Source organism: Calonectris borealis, chromosome 1 (assembly GCF_964195595.1).
Source record: "Calonectris borealis chromosome 1, bCalBor7.hap1.2, whole genome shotgun sequence".
NCBI classification, from domain to species: Eukaryota; Metazoa; Chordata; class Aves; order Procellariiformes; family Procellariidae; genus Calonectris; species Calonectris borealis.
Window position 1 is genome coordinate 61595976 of NC_134312.1, and position 12850 is coordinate 61608825.

The window sequence follows — 12850 nt, forward strand, 5'->3', positions numbered from 1 at the left end:
ATTTAGTTTTTACATGTGAAAAACCAGAAAAAATGCCTTTTTTTCTTGGAGAGAACCTTCCAACTTTCTCTTATGTGTCTTTTTTCATGTTCAACATCAGTTGCAATGTGCACAGCTCTGCGAGCTGGTGGATAGCCAGCTGCATCCCCCAGAGAGCTACTGCAAAGGCAAACAAATACACAAGAACTCAGTAATGTTTCCAATTATTAGTTAAAAAAAAAAAAAAAAAACAAACCAAAAAACTATGGAAACTTGTTATATGTTACATGTAACTTCTTACAGGTGACAACTTGGGCTTAGTTGCCAGATACAAATTTAAACTTCAGGACAGTTGCCTTGATTGCTCTGCTTTCCCCAGGTTTTAAAAACAGGAGCTGTGTCATATTGTGTCATTCCTTACTGGAGAGTTTAATCAAAAAGCTTACTACTGGACCTGTAATTTACATGCCAGTTCTCTCAGACCTTTGTGAAAGAGGTTATTCTGACCTTTGTACTCTTCACATTGATTTCATTGACCCCCTACTCTCTTTAGCCATCCAGTCTTTGATCCTGTCATCCTCATCCTAGGTGAAAACTGAAGGAGTATATTAATTCAGAGCATATCTAAACAGTTATTTGGAGGCAGTTGTATGATTAATCTTCCTTTCTCTGACTAAATTTGCACTAGCTGGCTCCCCACCAGATACTGTCTTTACAGTAAATGCAAGACTGTGAATAGCTTTACCTTTGAGGAAGAAATTTCTAACATGACTTCAGCATTGGAGCTAATTCATACCCTTCTTGCTCCGTTAGCTTATAATTGCATCTGAATTTGTAGAAATGTCTATGCTGTTGGGGCTGTGAACTAATTATCTTTACTCCATTGTAATTATGTAGTCAGCCAAAAAGTAATGTCTTATTAGCAAGTTTCTGTTATCCATAATACATCTGGTTTCAAGTTTTGCCTGATCACCTTCAGTCATCTTGTTGCCCAAATTACTACTTTAGCTGCTTGTTACTGGTCACTCACAATTTCCCATCCACTTTAGAATCGGTCATTTCACTAAATCTGTCTCAAGACTGTGTTTTTAATCTACCTCAGGGCATAGCTTATAATTCTCTTTGATGTTAGTGTTAATGTAAACTGTTCTCCCTCCCCACACTGCTGTGCTGGCATAACTGTGTGAGGTGTACTTAAGTCAACTGCCCATTCAAGCACAACATTTATATTGTGTGGTTTTGTATTCTTCAGTCTTGTTCTGTAGTTTGAGTCACTCTCATTGTCTTGGTTCACACTGTTACCTTTTCTCCTTATTCCTTTTTACTTTTTTTATGAGGAAGTGAAAAAAACCCGACCCAACACCAAAACACCACTCATCCAGTCATCCCTGTTAACTTATGCAGACTCTTGTTTTGACTGTGTGTCATCAGGGTTAGGCATTAGCAATACAACTTTACAAACTTTTTGTTTAGGTCCATCTATTCCACAGTATCACAATAAACTTGATCTTACTTTATGGAAATCTGCAGCTGAAAGGAGTCGTCCTGCTCTTTTTCTGCCTTCCAAACCCTAAGAGCATGTGTGCATGGTTACATGGTTGCATGTGATGTATCAGATCATTTTGTAAAAGATAACTCCTTTTTGCTCCCTGAAAAAAAAGTTTTCCAGCAAACTAGCAAGCAAATTTATGTTGCCATGAACTCACTCATGGAGTTGGTAGATCTGGTTCAAGAAAGAAAACGTGAACGTGTAGCTGATAGTAGGGGAGAGAAGAACTATGCCATTTGGCAGCAGCTCACTTTTAGGCTGCATTAAGCACTTTGCAAGATTACTGTTTTAACAGGGGGCTTTTGTATACTTTTCAAAAACTTCTTCAGAGGAGAAAAAGAGTGAAGCTCTCCATAGCCTGTCATTTCATTCATTTAGCATATATATTTAAGAAGGATGCAAAGGAGATTCTTATCTGCGCTTCCTTAAATATTGCTGTAATATTTAAATTTAATGCATGTACTTGTGGAGCTTTGACTGTACTTTGAACACTGTAAAATATTTATAGCGTAGATTGAGATAAAGCATCTTATTATATTTCTAAGTTAACATTTCTTTTACTACTATGCTCCTCGCAAGTCATTACTGTCACAAAATGGAAAAAAGTGGAAAAAAAATGGAAGTAAAACCAAATGGAAAGAAATTATCAAAAGAGGAAAAAAATATGCATTAAGACTTTCTGTGTTTTGAGAATTATGTTATCTTATAAATTAGTATTCTGTGGGGAAAAAACATTAAAATTTATGCTCAACATGTGAAAAATTGTTCAGTTATCTCAAAAAGGAAATTATTTTTAAATATACTGCAGTGGTATGTACTGTTCTTCGGATCTTGTCCTCTAACTCAAAAAAATAAGTGAAAGTAGGAAATACATTATAAAGGACTATGTCTGTACTTTTTCACTTCTTAGAATAATTTATTTGCTGTCTTTCCAGCTACTGCCTTAGGACTGGACTTATATCATTTACAGCATCATAAGTCTTTAGCTGGTATTGTATAAATGAAAAGTTAGAATACTAATAACCAATATTAGATGTGGTTTCTGATCTTCTGTAAGCACTTGCATTTTCTCTGTGCAGGTAGTTTCACTGCAATCAATTAACACACTTGCATGAGTGTGTGTGTCCACACGCAGGTATCTACACATATTTCTATTGGCTTATAGAATTTAAGGGCCATAGAAACAAGTCCAGTCTAAAGTGACCGAACACTGATAAGTTTCCCTTCCAGCCACTGATCTAATCACTGGTGGTGCTTGGACATTCCTGGAATGTAAGGTGGCTAGTATATCTTGCACAGTAGGCTAATGTTAAACAAGTTACTATGTAAAACTGCATCAAGTTTTGCTACTTTTGGATAGATACTGTAAGTACAATTTAAAATCAACAGCAACACTTGACTTGAAAAAAGTATAGCCTGGTTTTAACTTGCTTTCAAAATGTCTCTTTTTTTGTATGAGTTGAATTATTTGTGGGTTTCTGCCTTGTTAGTGCATTTTCAAGTAATACAATTTTAAACCCAAATGTCTGAAATTCTTTTGAAATTTTGTCAGGTAAATATTGGAAAAATGGATTCTCCCATTGAGAAATGGAACCTAATAATTGGCAATTTGGCCTTAAAACAGGTAAATATAATGGACTTATTTGATTAACTCTTGTAAGTGAGCAAAATTATTGAAAAACTCCATCACAAACTTTGGTAAGTATGGAGATGGACAGTGTTAATGAGAAACTAGCTCTACTTACACTGGCTCATACTTAACATATAATGTTTGCATGACTGATTTTTTTTGAACAATGTAGTTCTTCCCTAAAGAATATAAATACATAAAACAATATGAGCTTATATTTATCAGAAGAAGAGGTAAAGTATTCTTTGTGACTTTACCAAGGGTATTTCCTTTTTAATTTTTCTGAGAAAGGATTTGAGGATGATTAGAGAAAAATTCCAGGTTTGGCAAAACCGTTTAAATTTGACCTCTCAAATGTTTTCAATACTGTATTTGCATTAGATTAAATCTTTAAAGAAAGCACGTGATAGAGCTTTTGGACAATAAACAATATTTTAAATAGCTGGGTCATTTGAGGAATGTTTGTTCTCCAAAGCAACTATTTCTTAAGATTAAGAACTATTTCATGTTCATATGTTATAATACAACATGCTCAAAAAATATGTGAAATGTTTATACTGTGACTTCACTGTTTTAAATGGCCTTAGGAGCCTCTTTAGGCATTTCAGCTTTGGCTCCTGATAAGTCCTCAGCTCTTTTCCCTGATTTTACTTTTGTTATTCTAGAGTCTCTGAAATGCTGGTAAAGCCTTTTCTGCTGGCATAAGATTTTTCTTCTTGATAATCCAAGGTTATCATCATCTCTACAAAATGGATGAGCATGCTCCCTTTACACCTTGCAAATAAATGTAGATAGGAGGAAAGAATAACAGAAAATTATTCTGTAGTCCTCATAAGTCTAGCAATTATTTTAAGAATTGTTCACCATCTTTTTCTTTTCCAGGTTCAGGCAACAGTAGTTGGTTTTCTGGCAGCAGTGGCAGCAGTTATATTGGGCTGGATTCCAGAGGGCAAATACCGCTTTGATCATTCAATCCTTCTGTGTTCTAGCAGTGTAGCAACTGCCTTCATAGCTTCTCTTTTACAAGGTAAAAGGAGTATATATGTCACTTTCTACAGTTATTTAGTTTTCTGTGGATGGAGAATGTATATTATGTTGCTATTCCTTAAAAATTTAAATCCAGTAAGGTGTAATACATCTGAAACACAGCTGAGGATAGGCTGCCCTTTTGCAATTTCCATACAGGCCAGCATATTGCATTCCTCTCCTGTCATATTCTTTGAAAAGGTTTGATTTGCAGGACCTCCTGAGCATATCTAAAACAAAAAGTATGTTTTTTAGATTTTACCTAATATGATGGAGAACTTTTGTCCCCTGTTTTCTATATAAATTAATGTACAAAATACATTCTTAGGGCTAAACAGGTAGAACTTATTTGTAATTAAGCTCAAGTGAGCCCAGATGTTAACTCAGCTGAATCTAAACTCCCTGGTTGTCCATGCGGCTTAGATGTTAGTTTGTGCTCTGCTTTGTATCTGAAGTGAACAAATTGGCTTGTTATGTGAAGGATTTGGGCCAAGTTCAAGCCCCCCTCTACAAACAGTGCCAATGTCTGTTTGGAGCCATATGGCATGATGAATTTAATCTTCTCTTCCCAATTGTCAGGAAACATTTAACCATAAAAGACGGTACTTAATGGACATGAGGGGGGAAAAAAGTACCCCTACTTTCATTCTTAATGAAAATACATAGTCAGTAGTCTTAATAACAGTAAGTCAAGTAAAATGTTTAACTTCCTTTTTTTAGTAATTTGATATGCTTACTTATGTAAAAATTACAAAATTGTTAAAGTTTTGCATGGAATTAAGAGCATACATGGTTTTTAGTGACTACAAAGCCATTGAGTTTGATCATGCGCAGAATTAGGAGCAGCAAGAAAACTGGGGAGTATGAGTGCATTTTTTCCACTTCTCAGGTATAATTTGGACATGAAGAGAAACTTTGTTGTTATCTGGTGATGAGCCAGCATGGGAAATTACTTTCTAAGCTTCATCCTCCTAAAGGTGAAACAGATGCTTTTGAAATATTGTGATCCTACAGGATTATTTCAGTTCGTTCTTTTGAGAATTTCATGGAGCTTAACTCTTTAGGCAGTTTCTCTGAAGGTGAACTCCTAATATAGCCTACAATACATAATATTCCTAAAATACATGAAAATTATAATACCAATTTTTCAAAAAGTCTTTAAAATAACATAAAAGATAGTATACACAGTTGAAGCTCTTGTATTATATGATGAGAGGGAAATTACTCAGGTTATGCCAAAGACAACTGTTAATAACAATGTGAATTTTATTTTTAGTAGCCCCTTGCATTCTGCAGGGAAATGCCTCTTAAAAAGTTAGTATTGCTGTTTATACGAAAAAAAACCCCTACATCCCTAATTTAAAATTTTTTAACTGTGTAGCAAGTAACATTTTTATATGTTGTCTTGTTTTTAATTTATGGTATAGCTTCTTGATGTTTGGTGCTAAGTCCATGACTGAAAATCTTGCACAATATCAGATGTCAAAGTATTTAATCTTATGTTGTTTTCAGCCTAAATTTAAATTACACTATTGTAATTTAAATTTCACTCAGCTAAAGTTAATAGGGTGTAGAAATAATACACTGCATATTTTTTTTTTATTCAGGAAATAGCTGATTTACAATTTCGATAGTGCTAATTCTTATCATAAGCAAAATAGTTCATTGTGAATAAGGTTCTTGGTGGGGTTTTTTGTGTGCTTATTGTATTTTTTTTAATATACAACCTCATTTTTAAAAATGGCTAAAACTTAAAAATACAGACATCAGTTAGGTGGGAAGAAAAATCATCCTGGGACAAAAGCACTGACTTTGTATTTATCAAGTTTGAAATTGACGTTATCCTGGAGTTTTCTGTGGAGTTACAACAGTAGATATGGTTACTGTACTGTCTTCTTTATTGAATCTAGGTATAATAATGGTTGGAGTTATTGTTGGATCAAAGAAGACGGGTATTAATCCTGACAATGTTGCCACTCCTATAGCAGCAAGTTTTGGAGATCTTATCACTCTTGCTATACTAGCATGGATAAGTCAGGGTCTTTATACTTGCCTTGGTAAGTACGTTTCCTAGTGTATATGTCTCCCTAGGAACCTCTTTTGCATCAGGAGCGTGGAGAGAAGGCAGGGAGGGAGAGGTTTAGAAAACATTTTAGTTTGACTGACTTTTTTTGTCAACATTTATACCGTTGAATGATAAATCTTGGGTTGCAACATTATGCCATGATCTTTTTTTTTCTTTTTCTTTTTTTTTTTTTTTAAGATGATAGAAGTCACTAACCACAATCTTGGTACAATCTACTAATATCTGAAAGACTCTCACGGTACCACAGTCAATCTACATGTGGATTAGAAACTGTAGTTGCTGAATTTACTCTGCTTTCCTGTAGAGGGGAGGGAAGCTGACTTCATCCAAGTTTTCTTGAATGCCCACCCCTAAATCAAATATTTGCTTCCCAGAGACCTTTTGAATTGTTCTCCCCTTGCACTAGGAGGAAGGAGTTGAATTGGCTGTCTTGATAAGCTGCTGGGAGAGGAGTTCTACTTTGAGAATTTTTTTTTGTTAGAGTGTGGTTTTAGACACCATTCAAACATATCTTGAGCTGCAGCTATGCCCGGAAATCAAAATAAAAATAATTTAAGTAACTTGAGTAACAATAGCAAGTCTACAACAAGTATGTATTCAAAGAAGTGAAGCCTAATTTTAGATAGATTTGTGCTTTGTGATTGCTATGACTTTTAAATGAGTTATGCAAAAACTATTGTGAGTTTCCTTCTGATTCCTTCCAAGTGCTTTCCAGCTCCCATTGCAATACCTTCATGTTTCCTCATCTCCCCTACTCCAGCTTCCAATACCAGTTTCCTCAGCTCTTTCCTATCTCTCGTCTCCCTCACAGTGTGACACTTCCATGTCTCCTTCCTGTTCCCTGTGCCTCTGCTTGATTTTACCAGTGTTTCCTTCTGCTTTTCAGTAAACGAAGTAACCACTTCCAGATTCTCCAAATAATGGCCCTGCTCTCTTCTGTTTTCTTTGTTTTGTTTTGTCTTATAAATTTGGTGGCTATATTTCAAACCTAAATCTGCTAAGTTAGCTGTAGCTTTCTTCAGAACATCTTTCTGCCATGAAAGATGAAAAAATGTATAACCACTCTGAGTAGCTAAGCAGCAAAGGAGAAGTCTTCTCTGACTACTGACTACAGAGGGCAATGATCTAATCCTACTTCACGCATGAATTCTGTCTGGCTTCTTGCTGACAGTTTTTTACTGTTTGCTAATTCTCCCACTAATAGCTATGAACAGGTGAATTACACATAAACAGCCCCAAATTAATTTTCTTATGAATGACTTTTTTTTTCAGTCTGCAATTCTTCTCTTCTACTGGTTATTTGCATGTGTCTATAGTCCCTTTGAAACTGTTTTTCTGATTTCTAGGACCTGTACTGTCTAAATCCTACTCTCTTAAAGGAGAAGTCCACAGAAGAAGGTTCATCATCACAATGTCTGCTAAAAATGAATATGCCTATAATTGTTATTATTATTATTATTATTAGAAGCATGCTCAGTAGCTGATGTAATGAAATGCTTGGTTGTCACAAAGGAGATGTGAGCTTGGAAAATGAGAATTAGGAACTCAAAAATCAGTCTTTTTCTTCCTGTTTCATCATGTCTCCCATGAAGAAACAAAAAGTGTGAAAACATTTTCTCACAGGAGGAGAAGAATGTTCAGAACAATATTTAAAATTATATTATTGCTGCAACTGACTCCTTCCACAGAAACTATTTAAAGTATATTGTGTTTTAAATGACATAACTGTAGACAATTATAGTGTAGGGTTACGATTGAAATTTATTCTAGTCAGGACTTTGTCTGATTTAAAATAATTAATGCTAGACTTCAGGCTTTAAATGTTAACTAGTAAGCATTTAAAATGAAGTTTCTTAGAAACTTATGCCCTATAGGTCAAACTTCATTTTGGTTTTTAAAATTTTGCTTTGTAAACTACATTGTAATGAATAGGCCAGTGATTTTTCATTTGTTTCCTAAATCTTTTCCCTATAAATATTAGTTTCCTATGTATTTGCATTGTAATGTTCTCTATATAATTGCCTAAGTTGAACCCATATAACTCAAAGACAGTAAATCATTAATACTGAGTCTTACTCTTTTTAAACAGCTTCCTCTACTCCTTTCCATTTTTTTTTTAATTGTGGCTACAGGCAAAACTTATTTACATGTGCTGGTATTTTAATAGTAGCTACATTTGTCATTTGTAAATAAACAACATGTTATTTTGTGAATATATCTAGTACTGCTTCCTATGCTTTATATAAATTACAGATAATATGTTTCTTTTTTTTAAGGAGTAACTTACTACTAGTAAGTTAGTATACTACTAATATTTCAGTTTCTCCTAAAACATGCTAAAAAAACCATGCTCCTAAAAAAAAAAAAGCAAAAAACCCTGAGCCCCAAAAAGAACATGGGGAATGAAACTTGGACTTCTTTTACACATTTCCAGAAATTTACATCTCTAGTTGCAGATGGCCTAATGTATCTCAGAGGAATAAAAAAACAAGTGGGGCCAGTTTGAACGGATCCTTTGCTACTTTTACAGCTGTCATGGCCATTCACATTTTAGTTAGCCACTGCAGCTGAAAAGCAGATCCCACACATTGTGTAGGGGGAAGGATTAGTGTGCTCAAGTACACTTCTGAGAGTTACTCCCAATTTTCTTTCTATATGGTCTTCTGGAAATACTTCTCCTTTGGTGATATATGTAAATATCTAGTTACCGCTAAAATGGCTGCTGCTGCTTCTTGTATTTTTTTTCAATGTCTTTGTATTTCTTTCTCTTAGGAAACAGAGAATGTTTCTAAAGTAAGAACATACCACAAAGCCCTTGGAAATATGTGGTTTCCAAGATACATGTATTTGAACTATGAAATAGTAACAAGCAATAAAAGTATGGAGTAGCTTCAGCTCAGGAGAGGTATATGAAGTTGTGAATGGCAGGAAAGAGGCATTAGGAAAATGAGTAGGCAACAGGTTAAAAAAAAGTTAAAGAAACTTTTTTACACTCTACGTGATTGGGATGCGGAACTTACTTCTGTGATGTATTAAGAGGACCAAAGTGATTTTAGAAAACTATTTGGATAAAATAATCAGAGAAGAATCCATTGAGGAGTATTGAACAGACAGATGCAGAGAGAAACTTGAGTGATGAAATCCCTGAGGCAAACAGCAGCAGAAGCTGACAGAGTACACTGGAAAAAGCATCACTCTAAACTTGTCATTTTCTTTTCTTCTTTCCACAAACCTGAACTGGTGACCGTAGTCAGACACAGGATACTAGACTAGATGAGACCTTTGGCCTCACCCAGCACAGATGTTCTTATGTTCTTTCTGTCATTTCCCTGCTTTCTCAATGCTACAATAACAAGCACAATGGGAATGTTATAAAGAAACCCACAGTTTATGGGCTAGTAATGAAGCAGGTGGGATTCACCTCTGAACTGTATTCTGAATTAACTATTTTCCCCTATGATTTATTAGCCTAACTACTCAAATGTACTGAAACAAAAGTGTAAATTTCTGGCTTCTCTCTGCATGGGAAAAGTTGTTTTCAGATAATGAGGCTGGAGGGGGGACATGATGTATGTACAAGCTTTATGCTTGTCCGTAATAGAGCTGTACACCTGTGCTCAGCCTTTGGTTTGATATGATGCTTCATGGCATAGCCAGAAGAGACAGGGAAAAAGGACTGTAGCATTTTTACCTAGGCTAGGGCCAAATGAAACGTCTTGTTTGGCCACCATCATATATATAATTTCTTAAAAGTTCATCTGAGCGTTTTAAAAATAATAGCAAAGCCATCAAACATGGGGATTTACATAGCAAAATGTTAACAGTTCTTTCTGCCTTAACAATTCCCTTTCAAGAACTGTATCTGTGAATCGTTGTTAAATAGCTGGGGGAAAGCACTAGAGGGCTCCCTAGGACCGTCGCTGGGTCCCACCTCCGGTTCCTCGACCAACGCTCTGGAATCGAAAGACCCAGTATATTAAATGTGGAGGTCCGTGTTGCTTGTCATTTGTCAGTAACGATCTGAGGACTTCGTTTAAAGCTTTCCTTTTTTCTTACAGAACGTGGCTTAAATATATGCATTTCTCTCTCGTGCATGTTGGATCTGGGTTGAGAAGTCAAATTGTGTGATTCACATTATTATTTTCAGGTTCCTACCAGTTGCTTTGAAGTAGTTTATTTCCAGTTTACTTCTAATTCCTACTAGAGGTTGCATTGTTTTCAGTGGCACTGCACTGAACAGTATGTCACAGTAGCTACCCTGCACAAGGAGTAAAACATTAAGCATCTGAGTTCTCCAAACTAGAAGATTAATTTATATCACAGTTTACTAAAGGGATGAGGGCTTAAAGTAAATGAAGATCAGGAAGGACTCTGTTGAGAACCTTGTCTCTTTCCTCTTCCATCCTTCCTTTTTTAATTTAAGGTCACAGTCAGAAGTTCATTGAAGAGTTGAGTGCTTTTAGGAGTTGATCTTCCACTGTTGGATGGTACAAACTCTATCACAGAGCCAGGCTGAGCGAGATTCCTTTCACCGTGTAAGCTACTTGCTACAAGTCTATCAAAAATGGAGTGAAGTGAGCCCTAAAAGAGGAGTAATTTATTCCCTCTTCCCATTCTCCAGCTATTGTATAATACATTTTCTTCTTCTGTGAATTAATTATGAAGAGGAAGATGGCCCACCCTTCCTCCAAAGATGCATCTCAAGGTTAATGTCTTTTTAGATTCTTATAGTAAGGTGTTCTGCAAGTAGAGTCTCCCATAGCTAAAAGAAAGTCCTGCACTCTGTTCCCAAGAGTTAGACTGGAGCTGAGTAGTTTCACTACTCCTGCAGGTAGCTGGAGTCTATCGTTGCTCACTTGTGACAGATGCTGTGATATGTTTCTAAACTATTAATTACTTCTATAGTTCTGTTTTTAATTAAACTTAATAGGCAGTAGAATTTGAAGTTCTGGTCGGGAGCAGCTGCCTCACCTTCATTTTTACATCATCATTGCCTTAAAACATGAGTGGGGTGAATTTCACTTGTCTAGTCTAAAACTTGTAAACTGATTAATATGTATACCTGACTTCCACCTTGTTTAGCAGCATGGGCATGGTTGGTGGCCTATTTTTTTGTTTATTTAGTATTCCCTCTAGCACTTTTAGAACAAGGAATCCCAATAAAGTGCTAGTATATTATGATAGTAGAAGTTTTTTGGTTTTGTTTTTGTTTTTTTTTAAATATAAGCTCTGGCTGCATCCTGTTCTTGGAGATCCCCCACTCCTGAGAGTCAGTGGCTTTTGTCCCTTTTAAGAAGAAACTTGTGACAGTATTGTAACAATGGGGTAGCTTTTATAATCCAGTTTCTGTCCAACTCAATTTAAAGGACTCGGGTATAAAATGTATTTTGTAAGTTTTATGTGTACTTTTCTCCACAGTGAAATTAAGACATTTGTACATATTAAAATTTTGAACAATAAGGCCAAAAAAATTAACTCCTCTCACTTGCTTTTGACTCAGAGGAACAAAGCTAAGCCATTGCTGAGTAGTCTTGAAAGTCCTATCTTAGTATGTAAAAAAAAAAAAAAAAAACCCAAAAAAACACTGGTTGCATTTTGTTTCATGTCATTGTCTTTTATATCACTATGCACTTTGGTTTTATTGTTATAAAATATGTATGCACCCTCTTGAAAATTCATCTAACTTTTGCTTTGTTTGCTGTAAAAATGACAGCTTGTGTCAGTTTATAGATGCATATTTCCTTTTTTCCTGTAGTTGCTGTTAACTAACTTAAAATATGTTGAATTCAACTCGTGAAAGGTTTGATAATCAATCATGGGTTAGTCATGTTTTCTAAGATTTGTAAAGCTGCCCTTGCTTCTGGCTACTTGCTGACTTCTGAAATGGTCCTGTTGCACTGCAGATATAAATTATATTTATTTTGCTTATAATTCATGAATCACTATACACTAGCAAGATTGTCTTCTCTTTTTTTTTTTTTCCCCTTTTTTTTAAACTTCTTACAAAACATTTCTGTGGCAGGATGATATGTGTATGTATATGTTATATTTTACATAATTATTATTTATTTAGAAATTACCTATTAAATAATTCTTGGTTAGTATTCATCGTTCATTTGCCAGACTGATTTCGGTTTTATCTATGTGCTCTTTCCTTTTTTTCAGAAGAAAGGAATTATACGATATATTTTACTTTGTTTATTTTTAGTGTTCTTTGTAATTCTTGGATTACATTCTTGGACTAGCTCTCCAAGCTTGGAGGCTGGTGCAGATAGTTACATACTCTGCCTTTTTTTCATGAACGTGTTCTAACAAGTTGTTAGTGGGATTAAAAAAGAAAATATTGTAAAAGGCATACTTTTTTGAACTTTTATTTCCTTTCCTGACTTGGTAGAAATCCTGTAATAAAGAGTACAGTGGGCTAATTGTTGATGTACAAGTGAAGAACTTTCAAAAATTAGTGATTAATTAGGATAATGCTCACCATTGCATCTGTATTTTGCCGTTGAATGTTTTTTTGCAACAGAGGATCTTTGCTGACCAGCAGACTTTACCTTTTAATAAAATTGGCAACCTCTCC

General features: G+C 35.2%; 1 protein-coding gene across 2 annotated transcripts in view; it reads left to right on the forward strand.

Moving 5' to 3' along the window:
- SLC41A2 (solute carrier family 41 member 2) overlaps window positions 1–12850 on the forward strand; it is a 57236-nt gene that overhangs the window by 13619 nt on the left and 30767 nt on the right. For both annotated transcript variants that reach the window (XM_075157208.1, XM_075157215.1), the window contains 3 exons: window positions 3081–3152; window positions 4041–4185; window positions 6095–6241. In XM_075157208.1, the coding sequence (XP_075013309.1) occupies window positions 3081–3152; window positions 4041–4185; window positions 6095–6241 (364 nt within the window). The remainder of the gene's footprint in view (window positions 1–3080; window positions 3153–4040; window positions 4186–6094; window positions 6242–12850) is intronic.